At 42.3% G+C, this 27929-nt stretch overlaps 1 protein-coding gene across 1 annotated transcript in view; it reads left to right on the plus strand.

Moving 5' to 3' along the window:
• Positions 1-27548, plus strand: part of MGAT5B (alpha-1,6-mannosylglycoprotein 6-beta-N-acetylglucosaminyltransferase B) — a 176955-nt gene extending 149407 nt beyond the window's left edge. The window contains exons 14-17 of the mRNA XM_080993711.1: positions 691-807; positions 22837-22911; positions 25380-25648; positions 27207-27548. Coding sequence (XP_080849837.1) covers positions 691-807; positions 22837-22911; positions 25380-25648; positions 27207-27405 — 660 coding nt within the window. The 3' untranslated portion in view covers positions 27406-27548. The remainder of the gene's footprint in view (positions 1-690; positions 808-22836; positions 22912-25379; positions 25649-27206) is intronic.
• Positions 27549-27929: the final 381 nt, after the last annotated feature.

Below are 27929 nucleotides of genomic sequence, written 5' to 3' on the forward strand. Positions count from 1 at the left end.
ATTATGACCTTTGATTTGGGACAGGAGCACATTGGGTGGAATTCAACCTAGTGCTAAGTCCCTCATTCCATCAGTGTGAAGATTTCACCATGGTCAACAAAACATTATCTCCACCTCTCCCCCCTCCCCCAGTTCATGCCCCCTAAATCTGTTCTAAGATTTTCTCCAACCCTCTGGGGTAGATTTGTGTAGGGCATGTGCGTCGGGGGGAAAGAGGGGAGAAGGTTCCTGTTGCTTAAGAAATCCTTGCACTGATGGGCTGCTGTAGTTCATAATGCCTGTTGTTCTCTTCCAGCCTCAGTTCCCTCGTTTGTAAAAAAATATGGGGGGGGGACCTGTACAGGTGAGCTGTTGTGAGAATGAAGGAGAGCTGCTTCAAATGTCATTTTCCATGATAAAATTATAATAAGAAAAAGTGCATACCTTGTAATATGTATATCGGTGCATGAGGGAAGGGTGAGGCAGTTAGCCACATCATGTACAGGGATCAGAGAAGATGGTTCTACCTGAATTAGTACATTAGTAATTTCTTCCATGGCTTAAAGAAGTTTGTACTATATATAAGCTCCACTCAGTTTCCTTTATTTCCTTATTGCCATTTCTGATCCTCACGCTTTGCTTTGTTTTCTGAAATGCTTGCAGTCACAGTGCCCCCTGCAGGAAGTATTATGTTTCCTTTCTGTATTTTAGGTACCCTCCCAGCATCCCTATGCAGAGGATTTTATAGGGAAACCCCATGTGTGGACAGTGGACTACAATAATTCAGAGGAATTTGAAGCTGCTATCAAAGTCATTATGAGGACCAAGGTAACTGCCAGCCAAGCCTCCTGAAACATTATTAGTCATAGAAATTGAGCCTTTTATTTCAATATTTTGCAAAAAAATTAAATAAATATACCCCAGTGGGTGGATTCAACAAGGACAGTGTCAGGTTGAGAATGAGTGTGGGTTTGCAGTCCATCTCAGGAAAATAAAGAAAAACATGACCTATTGCAGGTGTATTCTATCCCTGCCCCTGCAAACTGTAGGACAGAAAGTCAGGCCATCTGGATTAGAAGGTGTTAATAAGTGAGTGAGCTGTGTTTTGCTTTTACTTTCTTAACTTCTCCTCAAAGTTTCATCTTTTAAAATGTCACTTTCAACAAACACAGTTAAAAATAAAAACTTGGCATTTAGAAACTCAAGACATGGGAGTGTGTCCCTTATGTGACTCCCAAAACACTCTTGAGTGTTTCATGACTGTTTCCAACGTTATTTTAAGATGTACATAGAGGTGGGGGAGAAATTTGATTTAGTTCACATTTAAAGGCAAGTTTACTTGATCTGCACTTTCTGAAGTAATGTGAGCACCAAGACCTGTCCTTTGAAATTTTCACTTCCCTGAATTTTGCAATGCAGTTTCTCAGCCTATCCATATACAAAAATCCATATACCGTGGGAAAGTGTGCACAAAATTTGCACATATTCATGAAAATAACATGTAAGTATGCATTATATTAGGGGGAATTGCACTGCAGAAAAGGTGTCTGTTAGGCAAAATTGCATACAAATATGTATATGTTCAGATAAATTTGCAAAAAAAAAGAAAAGAGGACTTTTCATGAACACTTAAAAAAAAAAGAAACCACATATGGGAGAACTGAAGACTGGGGGGGGGGGAATGAGAAATGAAAACAAAACAGAACTGACAGATCCACCCATCCCTTCATGTACATAAACATAATGTAGGACAGGCACACACATTCAACTATTTCATAGCAATGACCCACATATGGCAAACTCAATGCTGGCGTTTCTGCTCCTGGTTTTACCAAGCACACATCTTTGCAGTTAAAAGCAAAACTAAACTTACATTTGAAAGAAATACTTCTAAAGTGACTTTTGCAAGCATTCAAAGACCAAATGAGACACGGCAGTTAATATCTGGCTACCATGAAAAACGGTTGCCACACATTTTGTTCTCATTCTCCCCTGTGGAATATTGAGGGAGAATTTATACCTTGTGGCTTGAGTGACATCAGAATGTTCAACAAGGTCTTAAGGATAGCTCAGTCGGGAGAACATGAGCCTCTTAAGAGACTCTTCATCTCAAGATCGTGGGTTTGAGTCCCACATTGCACAAAAAATTCTTGCACTGCAGGGACTTGGACTAGATGTTCCTCATGGTTCCTTCCAATTCTGCAAGTCTATGAATACAATTCTACGAAATAAACAGATGACCAGGCCTGCTGTCCGCGCTGGAGTCTGCTCACGAGGGTGAAACACACATGTCATGAGTGACCCAAGGTTGCCTTTGCTAGTTGATACAGAAGAGGAAGGGGGAACCAGATGTATTTCCTGCACTTTTTTGAAAACTGTCACACCTTTGCTAACATCTAGTTTAGCCCTAAGATATGAGTTTTAAGATTGCATGTACGGAAAGAAGTAACGTCAGCCACAGGCCTCAGCATTTATACCTTTGTTTTCAGATAAATCTTTTCCAGCTTCTGGGCAATTTCTCAAAGATTGCTCTGCAGAGCCTCTCCTGTATCAGGAGGTATTAACACAACTTGCCTGCTGTTCACTCCTACCATGCAAGTGCTATAAAAGCTCAGGATAATTTATCTTCTTTGATTTAATTATTCATTATTAGTATATTAGCAGTATTTGTATTAAGCCAGCCAACAATAAGGGGAAGAGCCTCAAGTGCTGCCTTTTAAATATGAGCATTGTAGACACACACACACACTTTGGGGGGGGGGGGGAAATGACTGGGAAGTAAGGAAAAGGACCTTCTGAAAAACGCAGCACCTGCTGTGTGATGCAGTTTCTCAAAGACTTTTAAAATGTATCTGTCATGAATATTTACTTCTCCCACAGCAGAAGCCTTTCAAGTTGTCCAGATCATTAAAGTCAATTCTCCTGGAGGGAGAAAATGTGCTGATCTCCATTTTGCTCACAATTTGCTTTGGGTGGGGGAGATGGGTGTCTCTGTTGTTTGAAAAGACAATGCGCTGCAAAATGGTGCCTCTCTTAATACCCAAGTCTGACTCAGAAGGTTGGCAGGAATGAGGGAACTCAAATCAACTGAGTGACTATTAAAAGGGATATATTTTTTTAGGAACCAGTGACTGCTGCTTCACACATTACGTAGTAGCAACTCCAAGCTTGTCTCCAAGTGAACACAGGCCAGGAAGCTATCACCAGTCCCAGCTCCCCAATAAGCATACTTGGATCACCCAATCCACAGAGGTAGCCATAATAGTCTGTAGCAGAAGAAAACACAGAGAGTCTGGTAGCTTCTTAAAGACTACATTGGTACCTTGGTTTACAACCATAATCCGTTCTGGAGGTCCGTTTGTAAACCAAAACAGGTTGTAACCCAAGGCGTGCTTTCGCCAATGGGGCCTCCAAAAATGTTTTGTTCTTAATCAAAAAAAATAAATGGGTTGTAATCCAAAAAGGTTGCAAACCGGGACACGAACCGCACTTCCGGGTTTGACATGTTTGTAATCCAAAACATATGCAAACCAAGACGTATGCAAACCAAGATACCACTGTACTAGATTTATTTTTTTCATTACAGTTTCATAAACTGTAAAGAAAACAGCCACAATATATCTTCTCTTCCTTAAGGTGATACAATACTCTTTTGTTTCTGTATAACATGAATGTTTGCTACCTTGTTTAGACTGCTGGGCGTGAGAGATGGGGCCTTTTCGGTGGTGGCTCTGCCCTTGTGGAGTTCTGTTCCAGTTGAGATTCAAATCACCCTACCATCTCAAGTGGAAGTTAAAGACCTATCTTTTCTGAGACTTTTCTCCCTGCCCTTGCCAAGTATACTATACTTCTGCTGCTGTGTTTGGTGCCTCTAGTTTCATCAGATGTTGTGGTTTTATATTTTACGTTAGTATGAAGTAAGCAGCTTTGTGAAGTCTTGGCCCTGAAACAAATAAATTAATATCCTTCCCCTCCACCACCATTAAGTTCAGTTAATCAAATTTAGACCGCTCAAACTAGCAACCAAGTATTAGGAAGCAATAACAACTCTCCAGCATCTGAGTAGTTGGTCTGATGTGGGGGGTGGGGGTTTCTGATTTCCATATCTCCAAAATTTTGAGAAATACCCTCTGTATCCTGAGAAACATAACTATTCTCTGAGCATGTAAACAAGATAAAATAGGGTACATGGGAGGTTTCTTAGTGTATTTGACTGAAGAGGCAAAAGCAGATAGCATGATTAAAAGCAGGTGGGGCATGTCTCCTCACAAGCAGGCTCCATTGTCAGCCTTCTGCTATAGAAGCTGTGTATCTACTCTAAAACCACTTTGCTCCAACTGTGGGCCTATATTTGGTTCAAGTTCAAAATTGGTCCATAATGATGTAGGGCAAGATCTCCCTGTTGTTGGAGAACTGTATGAGATGAAAGCCTCCAAAGGGGGTCAAGTTGGGTCAGGCCTCACATTTCAAAAGAACGCGGTCAGGAAGCTAAAATAAGACCTTCAGAGCCTTCTTTTCTTTAACAAGTGTTAAACAGATTGAACTGCTTTCAATGAAGAGCAGAAGAGTGGCAATGAGACCTCTCCCCACCCACGCAGTAGACACACTTCAAACAGAGGACCAAGTTAGGCGCTCATCTTCAAACTATGGATTCTGGTCTCTTATTGACTAGCTTTGAAAGCCCAGAGCAATGTCGCTATATGAATCCTTAGGTTTTGTCATTCGTATAAATGACAGGAGCTGTTTGTTCAACTCCTAGGTCTCAGACAGAAAGGTGGGGCTGCATCAGCAAGAAATTAGGGTTGGGGGGCGGGGAATTGGTTCTGTTCGCATTTCAATCTGCACTTCTCAAACCAATAGGCAAACTGACAAATGATTATCCTTCAAAATTCACACTCCCTTGAATTTTGTAGTGCAGTTCTCCAACAAATGATGTTTACAAAAATGCTTCTGCTAGGGGAAAGGGTGTGGGATGATACTGGCTGTTGTGGCAATGCTGGGCCAGGTAGCAAGAGTCCTCTTCGGCTGATGAAGTGGAGGCCTCTGATCAGGAAGTCAAAGGGCTTGCTCCAGACATGTTGCTACCTGACAAACCTGCAGTGCCTGTGTCCCACCTAACCGGAGGATGTGGCACTGCCATCCTCAGACTCATGGGGGACTCAGTGAAACCAGAGACTCCCCCACTCTGGGACAATAAGAGACCAATGAAGACAACTGGGTTCCTTTCAGCAAAGCAGCACCTTCCAGTATAGGCGAGACTCACCATCAGGAGGCAGTAGTGCTACTATCATACAGGGCTGAGGTTGTTCCCTGCTGAAGCAACAAAGGAGCTTTGTGTATGCAGAGCACAGGTTGGGCCCCTGGCTTCCAGCTGAACCATTCTCCACCTATTCTTGCAAATTTGCACTAAAATACTGATGAATTTTCAAGGGGAGATTTATTTATTTTTAAAGCAAGAATGTGGAACTGTGAAGAACTGAAGACTGGAAAATGAGAAACCGGAGGAAACAAAAATTAACATATTTGCCCAATCAGCAGACAGGTGGGTGGGCAAGGTCACCCCACAAACAGCAGGGATACCAAGAAGGATGTGATGCAGCTGCCCTCAATGGCGGAACCAGAAGTGGTAGTGATCACACATGGGGTAGAAGCAAACAGAGTCAGGGGCTCCAGGTTCTAGCTTAACAGCTCCTGATCCCACTGACAACAATGGAGTTTGGATCCACCCTTCATTTTAGTTTAAGATGTAAGAAAACTTGGATACCACAATGCAACTGAAATGTGCAGTGAAACTCTCAGAGAAAATGGTTGGCTGGCGTACCCCCTCAGCCCTGTCCTACCCTCAGTTCCCATTCCGGAACGCATCTTCCTAGGCTACTCCCTCAACACATTAGAGCTGCTTTCAAAAATATGTTCTGCAAACCACCCTGAAAGCGGTAGAGAATACAAAGCGATTTGCAGCCACTTTGCTCCTTTTTATTTTTAAAGGGCTGGGATATTAGAGATGCTGTCAAGGCAATTAGGCCTAAAAACTGACCTACCTTAAAAGCTTGAAAGCCTTATTACAGTCTTTTTGCTCTTGGGTTCCCTGGATATTTTGTCTTTGAAACACTGTTCTGCTGCAGCAGGAAATGTACAAAGAAAAAAACCAACGGCGAGGTTGAGGAGGAGACTGGGAGGCTTAGAATGGACGTTCTCAACAGGCTGTCTATGTCCTGAAGTTTTCTTCCCCTGCCTCCAATCTGACTAGAATGGGAATCTTTGAATTTGTGAGTAATACAGAGGTAGTCAACCTGGCATCCTCCAGATGTTTCTGAACTACAGCTCCCATCATCTCCAAGCATGGGCCATGCTGGTTAGAGCTGATTAGTCAGACAACATCTGGAAGCCACCACAATGGCTACCCCTACAGTAGATAGTCTAAGGGTGCAGAGCTCCTTCTCTTGTTGATCTGAATGAAGAGCATTCCTTGTTACTAAAGCTTCTGCAAGCTTCTCTGTGCTGGGTTTATGTCGGCACAGTTTGTGGACCCACCAGCCAAACACAGGTGAGCTAGAAGCTCAAGAGCCCCCCCCCCCCCCCAGAGGTTGTGCTGGCCTAGTTTATGTGCTCATGTTTTTGGTCCAGCTATCCAACATAAGTTATGGTTCCTGAAGATAATTATAGGAAGAGCTTTTTTTCCCATTGCAACACTCAGTATCTCATAGCATAAGGAGAGGAGACTACAGAGCAGCTGCATGGAGCCAAGAGAGCATGTGAGACAAAAAAGACAAATTGCAGCCCACGGGGAAAGGTGACACTGGGAGTATTGTCCCTGTGATGAATTACAGCTCTTAGCAGAGAGGTTAAAGGCAACAGGCAGAGACGGGGTGGCTTTCCTTTGAGGTCATTTGCTTGAACTTCAGCTTCTACATTTTCAAAGAAAAAACCACGGTTCTTACACAAGCAATTTAATACAGCCAATATTCTGGTGTAGTGAAGGGAGAAGCCTTCATTATATTAAAGTCAAATGTACAGGAATATAATGGAAAATTATATATTTCAGGCTATGCTTGGGAGAGTAGCATATTAAGCATTGCTGTGAAAATAGCTGGTTAAAATATCCCCAGGCTGCTGCTACACACTGTTAGACAATTGCATTATTTTCTATTTATTTGGCTGATAACATTTAGGTTGGGCTTTCTCCCCCCTACCTTCCTCCCACAATTTTGTTTGAGAAGGATTCATTATTCTTCTCGGAGCTATGATTCCTGTTGGAGACCCAGATTCCTGTGGAGAAATCATATATTTGAATCTATTCCTGGGTTGTGAGTACGTTTGCTTGCTACCCATTATTTGAATGGAGGTGCCCTCTTTTAAGAGACTGTATTTATCAGCAGTACATTGGTACTGCTGCAATAAAGCTAACTTCCAGAGCACCTCTACAAAAATGTGGCTCAGCTGACATGCCTAGAGACTGAGAAGAAGCTCACATCTAGGTGATATGACCTGTTACTATGTTAGCCACCCTGAGTGGCTGGAGCAACACAGTCAGATGGTATTACTACTACTACTACTGGCCATTGTTACTACCAACCTTACTATATGCTTGTGAAACATGGACAACTTATAAACACCATCTCCAGCTCCTCAAAAGATTCCATCAACGGTGTCTCTGAAAAATTTTACACATCACTTGGGAAGACAGGCGAACTAATATCAGTGTACTGGCAGACGCAAAGAGCACCAGTGTTGAAGCAATGATTCTTCAATATCAACTTCATTGGACTGGTCATGTTGGGTGGGTGCCTGATAATCGTCTTCCAAAGCTCTATTCTGAACTTAAAAATGGAAAGCGTAATGCTTGTGGTCAACAAAAGAGGTTTAAAGACTGTCTCAAGGCAAATCTTAAAAAATGTAGTATAAACACTGACAACTGGGAAACATTGGCCTGTGAGCGCTCCAGCTGGAGAACAGCCTTTACCAAAGGTCTCATGGGCTTTGAAGACACTCGAACTCAGGACGCAAGGGAGAAATGTGCTAAGAGGAAGGCACGCTTGGCAAATCCACACCATGATCAACTCCCGCCCGGAAACCAATGTTCCCACTGTGGAAAAATGTGTGGATCCAGAATTGGCCTCCACAGTCACTCATGGACTCATTGTTAAAACTGTGTTATGGAAGACAATCTTACTCGTTTACGAGTGATCGCCAAAGAAGAAAGATTGTTCTCCATACAGCAATTGAGTCTTCATACCTGTTTCCCAACCAAGAAGGAAATATTAGATTTATTCAAGGGAATGTTCCTTGTTACAGAGTATCAATGGTATGCTGGCTGTTTGGCCATAATAATAAATTTTCATTCATTCAGAGTATCAATGGGACGTCCCCTTTAATGACGCCTTGGTATTACTGACTTCCAGGGTGGCGCCATCGGCAATGGCGGATTCCCTCTGAACTGGAGGGACCAGCTCCACGGGAATCGGGACCCATTCAAAAATCACAGGCGGATGAAGCCTGTGATCATGGGACTCGGCGGGCACCCTTAGCGCCCCCCCAACCCGCAAAAGAACCCATTAATGGGCTCCGGAGCGAAGAGGGGGAAGTGGCGCGGTGCTGAGAGTCAACTGCTTCTTCTGTGGAGCGAAGCCGCACAGCCGTTGCCGGAGAGCGCTGCCTTTTTCCTGGGACAATCTGGCTTCTAAAATAATCACCCGTGAGTACCTAAACTCGGACAATTGGACTCTAAATAAGGACTTGTGAGCAGAAAGGAAAATTGGACTTAAAAGTTTACCTTAATTTGGCGCTGAAACGGGAAGGTCTAAACAGGAAATCAGCCTTCCGTTTCTTTGTAGATAGATTAAAGCAAAGACATGGCAAACTAGAGCTCAGAAAATCGCTTGTAAAAGATTAACTTTCATCATTTAAGATTGTTGAACCCCCTTTGGAAGCAGGAGAAGAGGGGGGATTTTTTCGGACTGTTTAAACCTGCAGAAGTGAGGGTAAAGTAAAGTAACTTTCCACCGTCCTGATCCTGGAGCGGGGTGTTAGGACTGACTTTTTTTGAAGCTCATTGACCAGAGACAACGTTTTTGACAGATAGCTATAAGAAGAGAAGCTTTGACTCCATTGTTCCCTTTCGCTTCTTAAAGGAACAAATATTGACAAAATATCTGAAAAAGGAAACTTTTGTTGCTAGACTTGTCTTTAAAAGAAAGAACAAATAAAAGTTTTCCCCCTAGAGGGAGACTGTGAAACTGTAACCAACTCCGGGGAGCTGGCAGCTGTTACAGATTACAATCGTGGGAATAGACATCTGACCTTGCAGGACAATGTATTCAGAAGCTCTGTTGTGTGCTTTCTATAAAACAAATGCCCTACTGGAACAGCTACATGAGAAGACGAATTTAATGGCTGATTCGATTAGAAATTTTGAACAGGCAGTGGGAAATTTTGAACAGGCAGTGGGAAAATATGTGGAGCCCACCCAGGAATTAAATCAGGAGTGTGCCCTGACAGAACAGGCCCAACAGGAACATGAGCTTTCGGATTTGACAAATGAACTTGGAAAAAGCCAGATTTGGAAAGAAAAAGTTTGGTTTGGTTTGGAAATGGGGGGCTGGATAGACCCCCCTATGCAGGGATGTTTGGACTTTTCAAGTCTGGCAATGGGCCGTGAGATGTCTGGGATTGTGGCGGCTCCTAATTTTGGAGGGATTTTGAAACATGTTCTTAAATACCACATGGAATTTAGTGTGGATTATGGAAAAGGGGCTGATCTGTCGAGAAGGGTCAAAAACACTGTTAAGCTGGAGTTCCCACGAGTGAAACAAGCAGGAGACAAAGGAAAATACAGTTACAAATATGAAGAAGAGCTGCGGAAGGGACATGGAAGAGACTTAAGGGCCTCGGATATAAGGTTACCAGGTTAATGCGCTAGATCGATGGGATAATAAGGACTGACAAAACCTGGGACCAGGAGGAAGGGACGCTGGATGAAGACTGGATTGTTTTTATTTCTTTTTCTACTACTAGGATTGTTTTATAAAATTGATGAATGTTAGAAAAATGTTGGAATGAAATTACTTGGCTTTAGTAAAAATGTGTAAAGAATTATGTAAGAATATTATGGTTATGAGAAGTTGGTAAAAATAAGATTTAAGTTTTAAGTTTCAAGGTTTTTTATAGTAAGATAAGATTAAAATAGTTTAAGGTAATGTAATGACAGAATTTTATGAAATATGGAAAGGATTTGCTGCAACAATTAACAACTAGGATACAAAAAAAGGGAGGGGGAGAAGGTCAAAGAAAGAAGGTAATGACAGTTGAGGATTTGAGAATAATGGATTTGTTTTTAAATGTTTGCGGTGTATTTTTGTTTTTTTTGAATTTGTATTGTTGGATGTGGTTTGTGTTTTTCTTTGTTCTTTCTTTGTTCTTTTTCTACTTTGTTTTCTTTTGTAACTCTAAATTTTTTCCCCCCAATAAATATCATTTTTTTAAAAAAATGACGCCTTGGTATTACTGAGTTCCTCACACCTGAACTCTCCAAGTGGTGCAGTTATGAACATCACATTAGCACAGACATCTGTCTGAAGCTGCTATTTGCATTTCAAGGGAAGCTTCCATTGCTGCCAGTGGAATTGTGGCAGGGAGAGAAAAAGTTAACCATTCCCTTCCTAAGGCTGCTCCAGTTATCCCTTGGCTGCTATTTACATAACCAAAAACAAAAACAATAGCATTCATGCAATTAATGCCAGGTCCAGTTTGGGCCTTGGTGAAGAAGGGCTTCTCACAGAGACTGCTGTTCCAGAATAGCATGTGATATTGTATCTGGGACTATTTTAAAAGGAAGGTACACATTTGTTTCTTTGAGTTATTTCTTCCTCTCAGTGCTGCTAATAGCCTCACAAAGTCCAAAGGGGCCTACTAAACAAACATTGTGTTTATGCCATGGATGTCAAAGAGAATACATACTGTGAAGTGTCTTCTGACATGTCTTTCTCTCCCCCACCCACCCATTTCCCATTTTACCCACCTTATACCTATTCAGCTACAGTAGATAAACCTGAACATAATTAAGAAAAACTTGTTACTTCTTCACTTCTTATGCAGGCTGTCAGGGCTACACATGCTGGTGGTTTTTGATGGCTCCTGTTGTGAGGGTGGCATCTGTTCCCTTCCTGGCACCAGAGTGCAAAGGGAGTCTTTGATGGATGAGAGAAACGTGGTTTCCCAGCCCCTCTGGAATCTCCCCCTCCTCCACTGTGGCTCTCATTCAAATCACCCTCCCTGCCTTCCCTAGGGCACAACCACTTTCCTCATTATCTTGTCTTTTCTGCATTCTTCCTCCTGCCCTTGTCCCTGTAATCGAAGCACTCATCTTCGCTACACTATTTCTGATGACCCATCTGTTCACCACGGTCCCAAGAGCACCTCTCGCATTATCTCTTTCTTTTCTTCCTTCTGTTTATAAATTCAGATTGTGCAGTCAAGGCCACAGCAAAGTGCCAATTCCTCCAAAATAATTGTTTAATTAAAATCCGACACTTCCTACCTCCTGTTGGTCACTGCGGTGTTTTGAGACCTTTCCAGAACACCATCTATCATAAGAGAGGCAGTTTCCCTCTGCGGGAGAAAGAGGATACAAACATGCTCCGTTTGAGGCCAGATTCCATTTTACATTGTACCCAGGTAGACCTACTGAACTTAGCACAAAATGCCAAAATGTAATTTAGTAGAACATTAGCTCTGATGGTGCCAGGTTCTGGCCTTGGAACTGAGGGGAAGCCAAAACCTAATTGAGAGGTGAAGCATTGTACCAGAGCCAAGTCTGCTTACTTATTCTTTGAGGGCTGTGCAATTTAGCTGCGGGATGACTCTGCTGGTATTAGACTCTCAAGTAAATTAAATAAAAATTATTCTTTGCGGCCACTAAGTGTGGCATTGTGCCATTGTGTGTTCCATGTGATGATTGCATTTGTCTTATGGTGCCTTGGTTGTTTTAAGCCTTAGTTGCCTTCATGCAATCCTAAGAAATACTTTTTCTCTCCTTCATCTGATGGGTAGAAAATAGTTTACTCATGATCAGATGCCATGGTGATAATGATCGAAGGAACCACTCCTCCAGAGAGTGAAACAAGCTCACTCCAAGGAAAGCGTGATGATGAAGTGGTACTTAGTCAGCTTCAGGCCAAGAGCATGACATATGCCGACACTCGACTTGCTCAAGACCAGTTATTTTGATGGATTTTGATCAAAAGGTTTTTTATATGTGTTCTTAAGTTCAGAGAATTAGGCCACCACAATCTGTCTTAATACAGTGATTTGTTCTGCTCCTTCTTGGGGAGCCAGACAAGCTAAAGTCTCACCACAAACCTGGTATTCTGTGAGTAATGGCTTCACAATTTTTAGGCCCTTCTGCCCTCATTTGGGGATTTTGTTCCTTTGTAGGTTGAGGCAGCAATCCTGCACATGCTTACCTGGGAGTAAGGCTTATTTATTTAATCATTCCCTTTATTTCCCATCTTGACTACCTGGAGCCCAGGGTGGGGTAGTATGTGACTCTCTCCTTTCTCCATATCGCTTTCAATGAGGTAGGTCAAACCAGGCACACTGCATCCCATTTTGTCGCTTGAGGTAAAACAAGAATTGCGGCCCTGCCACCAGCTGTGCCACCTGCCGCACTGCCTCCACCACCAGTGGAGAAGTGGAGTCAGCACTGGCATCCATTTCCATTAAGGTCTCACCCAAACCTCATGAGATCCCATGCACTCCATGAAGTCTTTCAAGATTTCAGTGAGATCTCACCAGAAATCATTGCCGATGCCAGCAGCAGAAGAAATGGGAGTGCCCCCACATCGGCGGCTTCACGCTGCCTCATGGGTGCTCCAGGCCTGGGTTAAGCTGAGACTTGGTCTTTACAGCTGAGTAGAGAGATGAACTCTGATCTCCCAAATCCTAGTCACACACTCTAACCACCACACCACACCACACAGGCTCTCACTATATACTACACTCTGGCTCTGAGCAGATGTACATAGGACTGCACTGTAAGGATTGTTCCATAGGTATCAGCTGTTTTCTAGTACTTGTTTTTTATTAATCATTTTCCCAATTTTGCATTTGATGGATGCTTAAAAACAAAAAACAAATCTGTTAATCTGTGCATATGTGCACTAGGTTCTTTTTTTAAAAAAAATTATTTATACAACAAGAAAAAAAACACACAAAAAAAACACAAATACCAAATTACACACAAATTACAAAAATAACCATAGACACATAATTTTCTTGGCAAACAATAAAACATCTATTGGTCTTAACACTAAAGACCCAACTTCCCGTCTATTCCATATTTCAAATTCATATTACGTATTGCCAATACACATTTTTTTCATAATTAAACTTATTCTCAATAAATCTAATTTCTTCTATCTACCTAGCAACTATCACTGAAGTTCCTTGAATGCTGCAACAGAATTTAAACTACTATATTTATTTTTCAGATATTCTTTGAAAACCTCCCATTTAGAAACAATTTCCTGTTTTGATTTATTCTTTATTTTTTCTGATAAACCATCTAATTCGGCATATTCTGTCAGCTTTGGGATCCAATCTTGTATAGAGGGGATTTCATTACTCTTCCATTTTGCTGCGATCAAAACTCTTGTTGCCGCCATCACATATAAAAAGATACCCTTCCTCTTTTGTGGAATATCCAAATCTGTTATTCCCAGGAGGTAGGCCTCTGGTTTTTTTATTGAAAGAGATCTTTAGCATTTTTTGCAGTTCTGCATGTATACTCTCCCAGAATACCTGTATTTTCCTACATATCCACCACATATGGTAGAATGTTCCTGAGTCTCCGCATCTCCAACAATTACTTGACACATTTTTATACATTTTTGAAAGTTTCCATGGTGTTAGATACCATCGATGTTGCATTTTTTGAAAGTTCTCTCTAATTGTGTAACAGTTTGTGAATTTCCAATTGATCTTCCATAAATTTTCCCATTGGGCCATGGTTATTGAATGGCCAAAATCCTGGGACCACCTCACCATTGCCACTGTTACCTCCTCCTCCTTGACTGTCCAGTCAAGGAGGAGTCGGTAAGTTTTGGAAAGAGTTTTTCTTTTAGAGTTTACAAGATCAGATTCGAATCGGGAAATTTCTGCTGAGAACCCCTTTTGTTTGTCAGATTTAATTTTTTCAAATAATTGATGGTATTGGAACCAGTCTGAAATGTGTTCTCTTATTTCCTCAAAGTTTTTTAATTTTATTTGGTTGTCCTCATTTTTTAGAAGTATTTTATATGTTGGCCAGCTTTCCTGAGTATTTTTCCATTTTACTGCTATGGCTTCTACTGGAGAAGTCCACCACGGGACTTTAGGCTCCATCAGGTCTTTATATTTTTCCCATACAGCAAAGAGTGACTTTCTTATTATGTGGTTGGTAAATTTTTTATGAATTTTCGCTTTTCCATATATTAGGTAGGCGTGCCATCCCCAACGGTTGTCAAAACCTTCCAGGTCCAGGAGGTCCGGATCCTGCAACGTGCACCAATCTTTTAGCCAGGTGAAACAGGCAGCCTCGTAGTAAAGTTTTAGGTCGGGTAGGGAAAAGCCTCCTCTCTCTTTTATGTCTATTAAGATCAGGTGTTTAATCCTAGGTTTCTTCCCTTCCCACAGGAATTTGGAAATTTCTCTTTGCCATATCTTGAGACAACCTGCTTCACCCAGTATCAGAATCATTTGAAATAAAAATATTAATTTTGGAAGCACATTCATCTTTATAATGGAAATCCTACCCAGAAATGTTAATTTTAGTTTACTCCAGATTACCAAGTTTTTTCTAATCTCTAACCAAGTTTTGGTGTAATTATCCTGAAATAAGTTTATGTTCTTGGGGGTGATCCAAATACCCAAGTATTTCGCTTTTGAAGAGATTTTCAGGCCCAATATTTTTTCTAAGTCGTCCTTTTCTTCTGTGGTTACATTTTTAACAAGCATTTTTGCTTTTGTTATATTCATCTTAAAGCCTGCCACATCTCCAAATTCTTTAATCAATTCCAGCACTCTTTTCAGACTTTCTCTAGGGTTTTCAGTCATAACAAGTAAATCGTCCGCAAAAGCTTTAATTTTATATGTTTTGTTTCCCAGAGTGATGCCTTTAACAAGCTCATCCTTTCTTATCTGATTGTTCAAGACTTCCATCACCAAGATAAATATCAGTGGTGACAGTGGGCAGCCCTGTCTGGTTCCCTGTTTATTTTGCACTCCTCAGTAATTCTTCCGTTGATGATCAATTTTGCATATTGTTCCGAATAGATGGCATTTATTCCTTTACAAATATTTTCTCCCAGTCCGATTTCTCCCATTAATTTTTTCATAAACTTCCAGGACACGTTATCAAAAGCTTTTTCAGCGTCCACCAACATAATAGCTGCTGGTTTATCAATTTTAATATCCAAATATTCTAATACATTAATCACACATCTAATATTGGATTGCATAAATCGTCCGGGAAGAAATCCAGTTTGATCTTTATGAATTATCTCTTTCAGCACCATTTTTAATCTATTTGCAAGAATGTCTGCGAATATCTTGTAATCGTTATTTAGCAGTGCAATGGGTCTGTAATTGGCCATGTTTGAGGCATCTGTTCCCTGTTTATGGATAAGAGTAATAAAGCTGTCCTTCCAGGTTTTCGGAAGCTTTCCATTTGCCAGAATATTATTCATTAGGTCTTTCATAGGAAGAAATAATGCTTGTTCTAACTTTTTATAGTAATTAGCTGGAAGACCATCTGGGCCCGGTGTCTTTCCTAATTTTGATCTCTGTATAGCTTGTTGCACCTCCATAGCTGTTATTGGTGAGTTCAAGATTTCAGTTTTTTCCTTAGGTATTATTGGTAGTTTATTTTTGCCCAAATAATCAATTATTTTTTCTAGAGTCTCTGGACCTTCTTTATATAGTTTTCTGAAAAAACTAGCAAAGTTTTTACTAATTTCCTTCGGTTCTTGAATCCATTTGTCTTCAATTTTAATTTTATTGATAATTCTAGCTTCCTTTTTCTTCTTTAATTGCCAGGCCAGAAGTTTGCCATGTTTATTTGCAAACTCAAAATTTCTATGTCTCAACCATTTTATCTTCCATTCTATCTCTTCATTTATTCTCATGGAGAATTGCGTCTGTAAAATTTTTATACTTTGCTTAATTAGTTCATCATCTGGTTTTTGGAAAAGGATCCTTTCCTTTTTTCTAATTTCCTCCCAGATCTCCATTTTCTTCTTCTCCTTTATTTTCCTTTGGAATGCGTTTTGTTGTATAAAGAAGCCTCTTATGACGGCTTTACCCGCGTCCCAAACCGTCTCTAGATCCACTCCTTGATTTAAATTAAACTTAAAATATTCTTCTAAGATTTGCTTGGCCTTCTGTACAATTTTTTCATCGTTTAGCATACTCTCATTAAGGTGCCACCTTTTAACCTTTTCTTCTTTTCCTTTAAAGTTAACCCAGACCGCGCTGTGATCTGAAATTGTCCTTGGATGGATTTCTGCTTTTGTAATATTATTTAATAAATCCTTTGTTGTCCAGATCGCGTTGATTCGTCCCGCCGATTTATGTGGTTCTGAATAATGTGTAAATTCTTTCTCTGTTGGATTCTTAAACCTCCAAGCATCGAACAAATTCAGGAGTTCTATTAATTGGGAAAATGTAGTTGGGAGTGCACTAGGTTCTTGACATATGCACGCAGCCTTTGTAGAAAGTAAATATTGCTGAATGTGCTTGAGTTGCAACTGCTCTGTAATAAGCCCAATGAGATCCATTCTGAAACAACTAGAAATGAGGAGTTAACAAATAAAACTGCAAACACACCCTGCTTAAAAAGCCAGTGCAAGTCAGTCTCTCGTGCAGTAAATTAATTTAGGGACTTGCTAGTTGCGATGGTGCTATTGTAAGCATTTCAAAATGGTGTTTGTGGCCATTCTGTAGACCTTCTCTTCACCTTCTCCTCCATCTCCGTTGCCTGTGTCAGAGCCATGGTTACTTTATTTATGCACCATCTTCTCATATCTTCAAAGTAGTTTGCACCATGTGGTGTCCATTGAGAAGGCACCTACCACCCACGCCTTTTGTAGTCTATTACTGTTGAGTCCATCCATCATGGCTGTCCATCAGTGGTGCTCTTGCAGCCTTCCTTGTGCCATTTGTTTGAAAAGAACCCAGCAGAACAGAAGGCCATTGCTGACATATGCATGAAACTGCCCATATGAAACCAGGTGCAGTTTGAGGTGTTGATTCTAGCATTTGAAGCACTAAACAACTTGGAACCATGTTCCCTAAGGGACCACCTCATCCCGTTTTCTCCTGCCCATCAACTGTGCTGCTTGGATGGGGCACAGCTGAGAGTATCACATGCCCCAGAGGTGCACTTAGCTTGTACCAGAAGCTGGGCTTTTAGTGTTGCAGCTACAGCACTCTGGAATCAGCAGCTGAAATTCAGTAGGTGCCTAGCATCTTGATATTTAGGTGCTGAATGTATTTAGGTACTGAATGTATTTTTTTCTAAGAAGGGTTTTCCTTGTGTGGTCCCATCGAATGTTAACTATACAGTTGTAGAAATGGTTGTATTGTTTTTAGAGTCTGTGTCTTTTTTCATTTCACCTCATTTCATCTTAGCTTCTGGTTGAGAAGCAGTTTTTAAATCTGCCAAATAAATAAATAAGCTGGTGAAATGCAACATTGACACCACCAGTACCACAAAAGCAGATTTCTCTTTTTTTCTCTCTTGCTTTTAGAATTAAAGTAGGACAATTCTGTCTTATAGAAATCTATTTTATGTGTGAACAATGAAGTACAATGCAGAGCTCTCTGCTAGGAGAGTCGAGTAGGCAATCTGTGCTACGACAAGCTAGACACTTCTATTTAAGGAACTCACAGAAGCGCCCATCACTTTCCTGTCTGAAGGTTCCCAAATCAAACCAGGGCAAGTTCAATAATTCATAGGCAGTATCAACTCCTGTCATTATGTCGAAACTGATTACCGTTTGCACCTGTAATTAGATATAATGGGTACAATCTCCAGCCTTGCTGAACTCTCATCTGAGATATTTATGGCAGAAGGTTGCTTAGCAGTGTTTCCTACAGCCTTTGGAGTTATTCATACATCAGAAGAGAAGAAGTAACTCCATTTAGCACATATGTGACCGGAACAGTAGACAGAAGATGGGTCATAAACTGAGAGAGAGCCCTTGGCTTGTGACTCATTTGCTGCTCATTGCCTGCTGAGATGCTCCTAGGACAGTGACATTATCATAGCATCCTAGAGCTGTAGGATTAGTACGGTTCTGAACATCGACTAGCTGGAGCACAGGGATCCAATGTGATGCCTTCCAGATATTGCTGGACAACAACACCCATAATCCCTACCATTAGCCATGCTAGCTGAGGCTGATGGGAACTGTAGTCTGGAAACACCTGGATGGCATCATGTTTTCTGCCCCTGATCTAGATGTTGTGTATCCCTTGTGTACAAGTCCCACTGTAGTGGTGGAGTTCTGGTCAGTCTTCTGTGGATCCATCACTATGTGAGAAGTGTTCTGAACATAAGGATTCTTCCTTTTGGAAAAGTTTCATGGCAAATGGTGAAGCGGTATAACAGGGAATAATTTCACATGATGGTTACAACAGACAAAAAAAGTATCCAATGTCAACCTTGTTTTGGCTGTTTTGTTAAGTTTTTTTCCATTTGTTTCCATTTTTGAAAGGCAGCTGTAATTTGTGAAGCTTACATTAACAGAGAATACTTTATATGGCTGGATGATTTGAATCTGAAAAGTTTGTTAGACATGAACTTCAGTGAGATAATTCTTCCATCAGCTTTAGCTACCTGAACAATCTTCACATTATTGTGCTGGACCACAAAGTTTGGGAGGTGTCCAGTTGCCAGCTAGATGAATGCTGAGAGATACTTTTCAGATATGGCTCTCCTCCCATTGGCAGTCTGCTGCCAAAAAGCAAAGGCATGCGGAACAAAGTAAGAATAGAGGTGTTCCATAATCCATTCCTAAAATGTACTATCCATTTGAATGATAAAGGCAAAGGAGATCACATAGCGTGTATAAATAGCAGCCAGAACATGAGAAATCACAGCAATTCGGAGCTGCTACACCTTATCTCTGCGTGCATCCAAATGTGTCTCTTTTGTCTACAGCCTCGTACACTCTACCAGAATTGATCTCAAAATACCAAGATTGTAGAAACTTGTCTTTGTTGCAGACAAGAATCTGAGCACAGATTGTCTCAGTTACTTTACTTGATTAATGCTTGGTTTTTGTGCATAGATGCAACCTATTCATACTGAGCTTTCAGCTGAAATTTGGAATCCTATTAAAGGTGTCACTGAGTGTCCAACCATAATTTAAGGCCCCCAAGTTACTGAATCCCTCCTACCTCCCATCTTACTACTGCTTCAGCTTCCATAATTATGGTAATGCTGGTAAACACACTTAGGCATGGTGTTGTTGTTGTTTAGTCATCTGGTCGTGTCCGACTCTTCGTGACCCCATGGACCAGAGCACGCCAGGCATGGTACATAAGCAAAAGGAGAAATAATGTGATGGTCACTTGAGTATGATTGCAGGAGGTTCTGTACAGATGAAAAGTTTGTTTATACATTTATTAACATGATTTATACACATTGGGCCCCCACAAGGGAGCTGTGATTGATCTGAGATGAGGCAGCTTTGATTCCCGGGGCTAACAGTGGAGTCTCATGATGCACAATACTTTTCCTTACTGGGGTTCATTATAGTTAGACCTGATTTGGAAGAGACAGCCCTTCAATTAGAATACTTTCCTCTGTTTAAAAAAAGGGACATACAGTGGTACCTCGGGTTAAGAACTTAATTTGTTCTGGAGGTCTGTTCTTAACCTGAAACTGTTCTTAACCTGAAGCACCACTTTAGCTAATGGGGCCTCCTGCTGCTGCTGTGCCGGAGCATGATTTCTGTTCTCATCCTGAAGCAAAGTTCTTAACCCGAGGTACTATTTCTGGGTTAGCGGAGTCTGTAACCTGAAGTGTCTGTAACCTGAAGCGTCTGTAACCCAAGGTACCACTATACAACCACCCTTTTGGTGAGTAATGGGAAAACAACTAAGCTGGTCCCAGTCTCTATGAAATTCAGAACCTTCATTATGGAAGGCAGACAGCAAGCTGGGCACTCCCAAATAGGAATTTGGCTATAGTGGGCTTCTATGCAGATTTGTACAGGGTGTTTTGTGTTCTCAAGTGCCCTAACATTTAGAGTCTCTCCTTCTTCCCTCCACTCCAATGTTCTTTCCATAGCCCTGCTGGATTTAGTAGCTAATCATATCCCTCATTTAAATGCTAATCTCTCTCAGCAGCAGGGACCCATTTTACATACAGCTTGACTTTTCTGGTGCAATAAAGCTTAAGCTCAAAATGTAAAATATCCAACGAGATTCCTCAGGGCTTTTTCTTCTTCTTTGGGGATAGTGGGGGGTGGGATAGGAAATAAAAGAATGATGATAGATGGAGAGATGAAACATTGCCTGTAAAGCTGGGAAATGGCCATTTACTTCCTTTGTCTTTTTTTTATTATCATTGGGGCAAGGGGAATAAGACTTCCGTTCAATCCCAGGCCAGAAGTAACCTTTTGTGCTGCCTGTTAGCGCCAGCCCAAGTCATTTTGCTGCCTGAGGCAAAGGACAAATGCCACATACAGAAACTGGTTGGACTGGTTGTTGAATCTTATTTCAGCAATGGCAATGCAATAGGCAGGCAAGTTTACGGGGCACATGCATCTTGGTTCTCCAACAGAGGCGCATGACTAGGGGATGCGGGAGGAAAAACCAGAAGGGCCACTGCTGCTGTACCACAACACTCTACCTCAGCACCTGCCATCTGAGGCAATTGCTTCATTCTGCCTCATGACAGGGCCGGCCATCATGCCTATCTGGGACTTCAGCTGTAAACTGCAGGAAATGGTGCTCCAGGGTTGTGCAAGTAATGGTAGGGGCCTTTGGATGTAGCTGACAAGCCACACCTCCAACTTCACCCTCACCCCCAATTTAATCTAAATCATTGGTTCCCCGTAACCTTCTATAAATAGCACCTGGCAAGGGTCTGCCGCAAGAAATGAGGGGACAGGGCTCTGTCTGTCCCCAATTAAACTGAGCACTGGGAATTTTGCATATTATTTCCCTTGTTGATTGTGCTGACTGCCAGGAAGCTTAATTCTTCCTCCTGTGGCCAGAACATTTGAAGCAAGGCCTCCTAGGCTCAACAGGCCTGGCTCACAGCCAGAGGCGCTGTCTTCTCAGGATGACCAAAGGGGGCCCAGCTCAACATCCTGACATCACCCATGTGACGTTGCATGATGTCCAAACATCGTGAGAAGCCAGGGGGTGGAGCCAAACACCCTCTGAACATTGAGGGGACCTGGCCTCCTCAAAAAAACAACAACCCATGCGGGGCCAAAAGTATCTCAGCCCCTAGGGGCCGGCACCTATGCTCACAGGCCAATGTGTTTAGGAATACAGCCTAAGTCTATGCTGCATCTGAGAAAGAATGAATGTGAAAAATCAGCACAGTTCTTAGCCAGCTTCTAGAGATCAAATCCAGTACAGCCCAACATGGACATGCCTGTGTTCACAGTCTTAGTATCAAATGGGAAAAGAACAGGTGAGAGGGTAAAAGGAAGATGTAAGATCAGATACCTCTTAAGTTCAAAGGAAATCTATCCTGTTGTCATCAGTCACTGCTAAGCTGCTTAAAAACCAAACTCCCCTAGTGTGATGGGTTTTATAGTTATTTCTTTGCTCTTCAGAAGAAGAACGGGCCTATCTAGAGCATACAGGGGTCTTTTGCTGGAAGCAGAGAAGATGCCATGCACTTTTAATCACTGAGCTTTAGTTTGATTCTTAATTGGCATATTTTTAACCAACTTTGATCTTTTTTTAAAAAAGAGGGAGCGGGAAAAGGGAAAGGGAAGGCGGAAGCTCATTAGAAGCCACTTGTCCTGGTGAGCCCATCTGTTGTTGGGTCTCTTTCCTTTCAAGATGAGGCTTCATCCACCTGTCTCCTGGTAGCAGATGGAGGCAGGCATCTGCTGGCATTGCCTGTTGTGAGTGTTTCTGACAGATCCATCAGGATGCTTGCCAGCATTCCGAAGGAGGAGAGGCTCATACACAAGGAAAGCTTTGCCGAGGAGCAAGCCTGAAGCCAAGTCATGTGCACACAGGCAGGCCCAGCTGAACAAGCCAGCAGTCTTGCGCACTTCAACAGCTTTGCACCAGAAAACAATTCTGGAGGGGTGAATCCATTCTGGTTGAAGTGATCTGAAGAATATTTGCATCCTTCTTTGTAACTCTTAATGGCAGGTGATGGCCTGCAGTTCTGGGGTTTTTGGGATTTAAAAATCTGATAACTGTCAGATTACTGACCACCTTGCCACTAGTTTTCTAGATTTCCTATTGGAGAAAAAAAATGCGTGGCTTTTCAGCTATCAAGTCACATGTTATCTGAATGGATATTCCCATGCTCTGGAGGTTAAATCTTTGTTCATTGCACATTTTCCTTCCTTCTGGCTTCTTATTCCCACACATATGGTTTGCTGAGCTCTTCTGTCTTCCCAGATCCTTGCCAATAATTCAAAAGCCTGCAAAACTTGAGGAAGGCTGCAAATTAAGGACGTGTGATCAAATTTACAAATTTGCCTCTTTCTTCCAATGCAACATGTTAGGCATGCAGATTACAAGATACTGGGTTTTTCACTCGACAGAAAGTGGTGATGGGGATAGCCTTCTTGCACTGATCCATGCCTATGCTGTGCTTTTCCCTTCCTCCAGGTTGATCCTTACCTGCCCTATGAATACACCTCTGAAGGGATGCTGGAGCGAATTCATGCCTACATTCAGTACCAGGTAGTTAATTTGCATCTTGTTCTGCAGTTCTTTGTGATTAAGTCTAGGAGGCCAGTGGTTTCCTGCTCCCAAGGTGGTAATGAATGGCACAATAACCACTCACTTTGGTTGTATGAGTTAAATTTTTACCAGTGTCTAAAGCAGCCTTTCTCAACCTGTGGGTCCCCAGATGTTGTTGAACTACAACTCCCATCACCCCTAGCTAGCAAGGCCAGAGCTCAGGGATGATGCGAGTTGTAGTCCAACAACATCTGGGGACCCACAGGTTGAGAACCGCTGATCTAGAGAGTTATGTCTTGGAGTGAGGGTTGGGAAGTCAGCGGAAATTGGGAAGATGTAGCTTTTCTGATATCTTTTTCCAAATGATTAGCGAAATTGAATTAATTATATGGTTCTTTATTTCTGAGCTCCCCGCCCCCAGAAGTACAAGTTTCATCTATTTCTGGGCTTTTCTCCTCACGGTTCTGACAGTTTTTATTTTCAGCATTTATTATGTGTGATGTTTCCCCCCCACACACACCGCCTCGCATTTGCTAACTGCCGAAACGCTACGCTTTGTGATCTTAGAACACATCAGCTTGTAGCTCCATTTTTAAGCCTGTGCACAAGTATAATTAATTTTCTGAATAAAACTTGGAAGTGTGACCCAACTCCTTATGCATATGGACAGACATCAGCCTCTAAACATCTCATCTCACCCCAAGATTTACACCACGGAATTGCCCTGTAGATATCCCTGGTTTCCCAAGACATACAGTATATCTGTGGTTTTAAAAAATTCATGTAGCTATGAAACTGCCTCATTCCAAATGATATATGTAGAGAAATACATTGGTAGGCAGGTAGATGGAACAATGTAACTGAGAAGCTACAATATAATGCTCTCAGGGACTGGCTGGGCAATGAGGAGTGGTGAGAGGTGTCATGTGAAGAGGCTCCAGCTGGAGAACCCCATGGGGAAGCCTCAGAAGAGGAAGTCTCAGAGCCAGGGGAGTGGTGGTGGGGCTATGAAGGTCAGAGGAGGTGGGGGAAGAATAGTGGGGTGCTGAACAAGCAACAGGCTTGAGTGAGAGAGAAGGAGAAGAGGCAGAAAACACTGCAGATGTAGAACAGGCAGCTGAGGAGGAGGTGGGGGCTGAGGCAGCAACAGATTCACAGGAGCCTGTCAGTCCTCCCAGCTTGTCTCCAAGGGCTCAAAGAGTTTTGCATGTAGTGGAGCAATGAGCACAGAAAGTGCAGCGGGGGGGGGGTGTCTACTGACAGAGCTTAAGACTGTGGGTGAAACAGCCGGATAGGGAAGAGACTTAGGGGGTAGTGGGAGGCCCAGATTGTTAATTCTGGCAACTCATTTACAGAGGCTAGTCTTGCTGTAGGTTTCTTTGTTTGTATTCTCTTTTCTTGAATAAAGAATCAACTTTACTGCTCGCCTGTGAGTCTCCATGCTGACCTGCAGCTGAACCAGCCCTGACAAATGTAATGCAACGTCAAACAAATAAGCAATGAAATAAATAATAGAACCCAACTAGAACAACATAGCAGCATAATTTGAAGCCTTTTTAGAGCCTCCCTTTTGTCAAGGCACATCCTGACTGACAAAATACAGCGCTCGCCCCTCTAACGTGCAGACTTCACACCCAAATTCTGCCTTACATCCACGCAAATCATACAGTACCTCCTGCTCATTCAGTTTCACTCACTGCAGTTTATTCCCACACCTCACATCCACATCCACTAGTACACACAAACACATCACCCACCCAATCACTCCAATATCTCCCATTCATTCACCTTCCACAGTCACTGCTCCCACTCAACAAAAACATACTGCAAAAACACCAAGGAGACAATGAAAGCTTTCACTGACAGAACGGTATATATAACCGTACAAATTGCCACCCATACCTAAATGACACAAATGAGCTATTTTCAACAGCGCTCAGCCAGGTTGCTGTCTTTCACCCAAGACTCTCATGCACCAATGATGCTCTCACACACATGATATGCCTTCATTTCACCAAGGAATGCCCTGTTGCCACAGTGGCCAACCAGAGACTTATGAGAAACCCACAAGCAGGAAGTGAGTGCAGCAGCGCTCTCCCCATTTGTCATTCCCAACAACTGGCATTTAGAGCCATACTGCATCATCTCCTCACCTGGAATGGCTCCATCCCCTTGATCATTTGGGTTGTCCTTTTCTGAACCTTTTCCAACTCTACAATATGATTTTTGAGACGAGGCAACCAGAAGTGTACATGATATCCCAAGTATGGTTGCACTACAGATTAGCATGGTGATGTTATGATATTGGCAATTTGATTTGCAGTTCCTTTCCTAATGATCTCTAGCATGGGATTCTATGGACTCCAGCGGGGTTGCAGTTGCCTAGGAGTCAGACCCCTATTGAACTCGGTGGGACTAGCTCCTGTTCATGCCTTCTGAAAAATTCTGTCTCTTTTCTTCTCGGATAGGATTTCTGTGCCACTGCTGCTATGCCAGAGAAGTCCAGCAGCCACACTATGCAAAGCTCTGCAAGCCCCTTCAGCCTGCAGCCCAATTCCACATACCTGGCCTGGTCTCACAATTCCAGCGGCAGCCCCCCTGCCTGGCCTCCAGTCAACTCCATGCAGGTGTGGATATCAGACGCTGGGCAGGCCTGCACCAGCACTTGTCAGCAGCATGGTTTGGTCTGTGAGCCCGAGTTCTTCAAGTTCATCAACAAGAAAGGAGTGTTTCAGCAGTAAGTCTCTTCTCTCTCCCATCTTACCCTCATTCACCCTGGAATCTCTTCTCTTCCCAGTGCTGTTTTTATAGAAAAAGAGGTACCAGAACTCACCATTAACATCTCCCTTGTTCTCCTGGCAATGGTGCCCACCTGAAAGGTGCCGGAACTGAAAATAAGTCCTATCTCTTCCCCTTTGCATAGCACACTAACAAGTGCCAGATAGCAACCCAGGCACTTTGTATTTTAAAGCTGTTGGGCAAAACTGTAAAGTTCATGCTTTGTTTTGGTTTGCATCTCAGCTGATGTTGAGTTTTGATATTGATGCAATTGGAAAGTGGCATTTTTGTGCCGTGAATGCTGCAAAGATGGAGCTGGAAGAGTGCTGAGCTCTTCGTGAAAACACGATATTTGCTTGCAAAACTCACTTTTCAACTCCTAAATCTGAATATTACAGCCAGGTTTTGTTTCCTTGGAGGCTGGTTCTTTGCAGGAACTGTTTATTAAAAGAAACCTTGAGTTTGAATTGAATTTTGACATTTTAATTGCATATCAGAACTACTTTGGGACCCCAAGAAAGAGCAATATCCCACCATACAAAAGTTGGCCTAGACACCCCTTATTAATTAAAGGCCCTTTTGCTCCTCATGCCCATTAAGCCTCTCCCAAAATCTCAAGAATTGCTATAGACCTTCATCCATACTGAGAAAGTGAATCCTTTCATAGATGCCTCCCTGACATTTGTGCAGTGCCCTTTGCACACAACACGGCAAACTAAAAATATTTGGACAGACCTTCTGGTTGCATTGTGTGTGGGAATGACTTTCTGTGGTTGAAAAGGGGTTTCTAGACACCGTTGTTCTCTTGTCTCCCTCCTTCCCCCTTTATCCCTCTGTCTGTAAGCATACATTTGGAACACACAGGCACTGACATTTTAATAGAACATAAATCTGCCACCCAGCTCCATACATAGCTCTGGACAATTAAAATGGGCGCATTATCATTTCTGTCACGGCAGCCAGGCAGGCAATTTGAGTCCAAGTGACATTTTTATATGATAAATTAGAGGCAGAGCTCAGATTCTACTTGCTAAGCTCCTTTAGCTCCTTAAAACCCAACCATTTTCAAGAAATTGCTGGTTCAGAATCACTAGTTCAGATCAGAGTTTATTAAAGAGATGCCGGGGAGTTTACTGAGTGGCTGGAGAAGGAAAGGCTATAGCATCGCCTACGGGTACATGGTTGACTTCTTTCACTAAGGTTTGTTTGAGAAAAGGCATATCTGCCACAGCCTTTGCCAACCAGATGCCCTCCAGATGTTTAGGTCTACGATTCCCATTTGCTCCAGCCAGCACAGTCTTGGCCCATGTAGGGATCCGACCAGGAGGCCAGCTCAGCACCCATCTCACCTGCACTTCCTCATGCAAAACATAACATCTAGAAATCTCATCACGGATCTTCTGCAAAACGTATACTTAGGCCCTTCCTGTATGCCTAACAAACGATAAAAGTGGGAATGCAAACATTAGAACCAGTGTTTGAAAAGACCTCTCTCTGTGTGTTTCTTTGTTTCCAAGGCTCAACATTGTCTGTGACAGCACAGAGTCAGAGATGAATCACCTCTACCCGGCTGTGGCTGAAAATGTCCAAGAGTGCTACCTCCAGAAGGAACCTCTCTTATTCAGCTGTGCAGGATGCAATACCAAGTACCAGCGCCTCTGCCCCTGCCGCAATTACCGCAAAGGACAAGTGGCACTGTGTGGGGACTGCTTGTGATTCCACTGGGGCATGTGTGCTGTAACGTGCCACACATGCAAACAAATAACTTTTTTTTCCATAAAAGGCTTCTGCAATACTCAAGAAGGTTCCAAATGGAATCATCTTCTTGGAGACTTTTTGGATGTCAGTGAGATTCCATTGGTTGTTTTGTCTCCCAGTCAAGGGCCAAGGACCCGTTTCCAACATTTCTTTACTTCTTAAAGCATATCTCCTCCTGCATCCAAGACCACTGGAGACTTCAAAGCGGCTTAGAAGGGCCACATTGAAAATCCTTCTGAAGGACAACAAGGCAGCCTCTTTAGGATTTCATCTTCCTTAAACATCTTGACCTATTTATTTTTTATTGGGAAATTGAAATTAAAGCAGGAAAATCGACAAACAGCCCTTGAGGAATGTGTTCTGTTTCAAATGCTTTCTTCAGAAAGAGAATCCTTTTGGAAGGGAATGAAAAGAAAAGAGGTGTTGAAAGGCTTGTAGAGGGATGCAGGCATAATATGGTGAATGTTTTGCATTGCAAAACA

The sequence above is a fragment of the Podarcis pityusensis genome (assembly GCF_964106645.2).
Source record: "Podarcis pityusensis genome assembly, chromosome: 2".
Lineage (NCBI taxonomy): Eukaryota > Metazoa > Chordata > Lepidosauria > Squamata > Lacertidae > Podarcis > Podarcis pityusensis.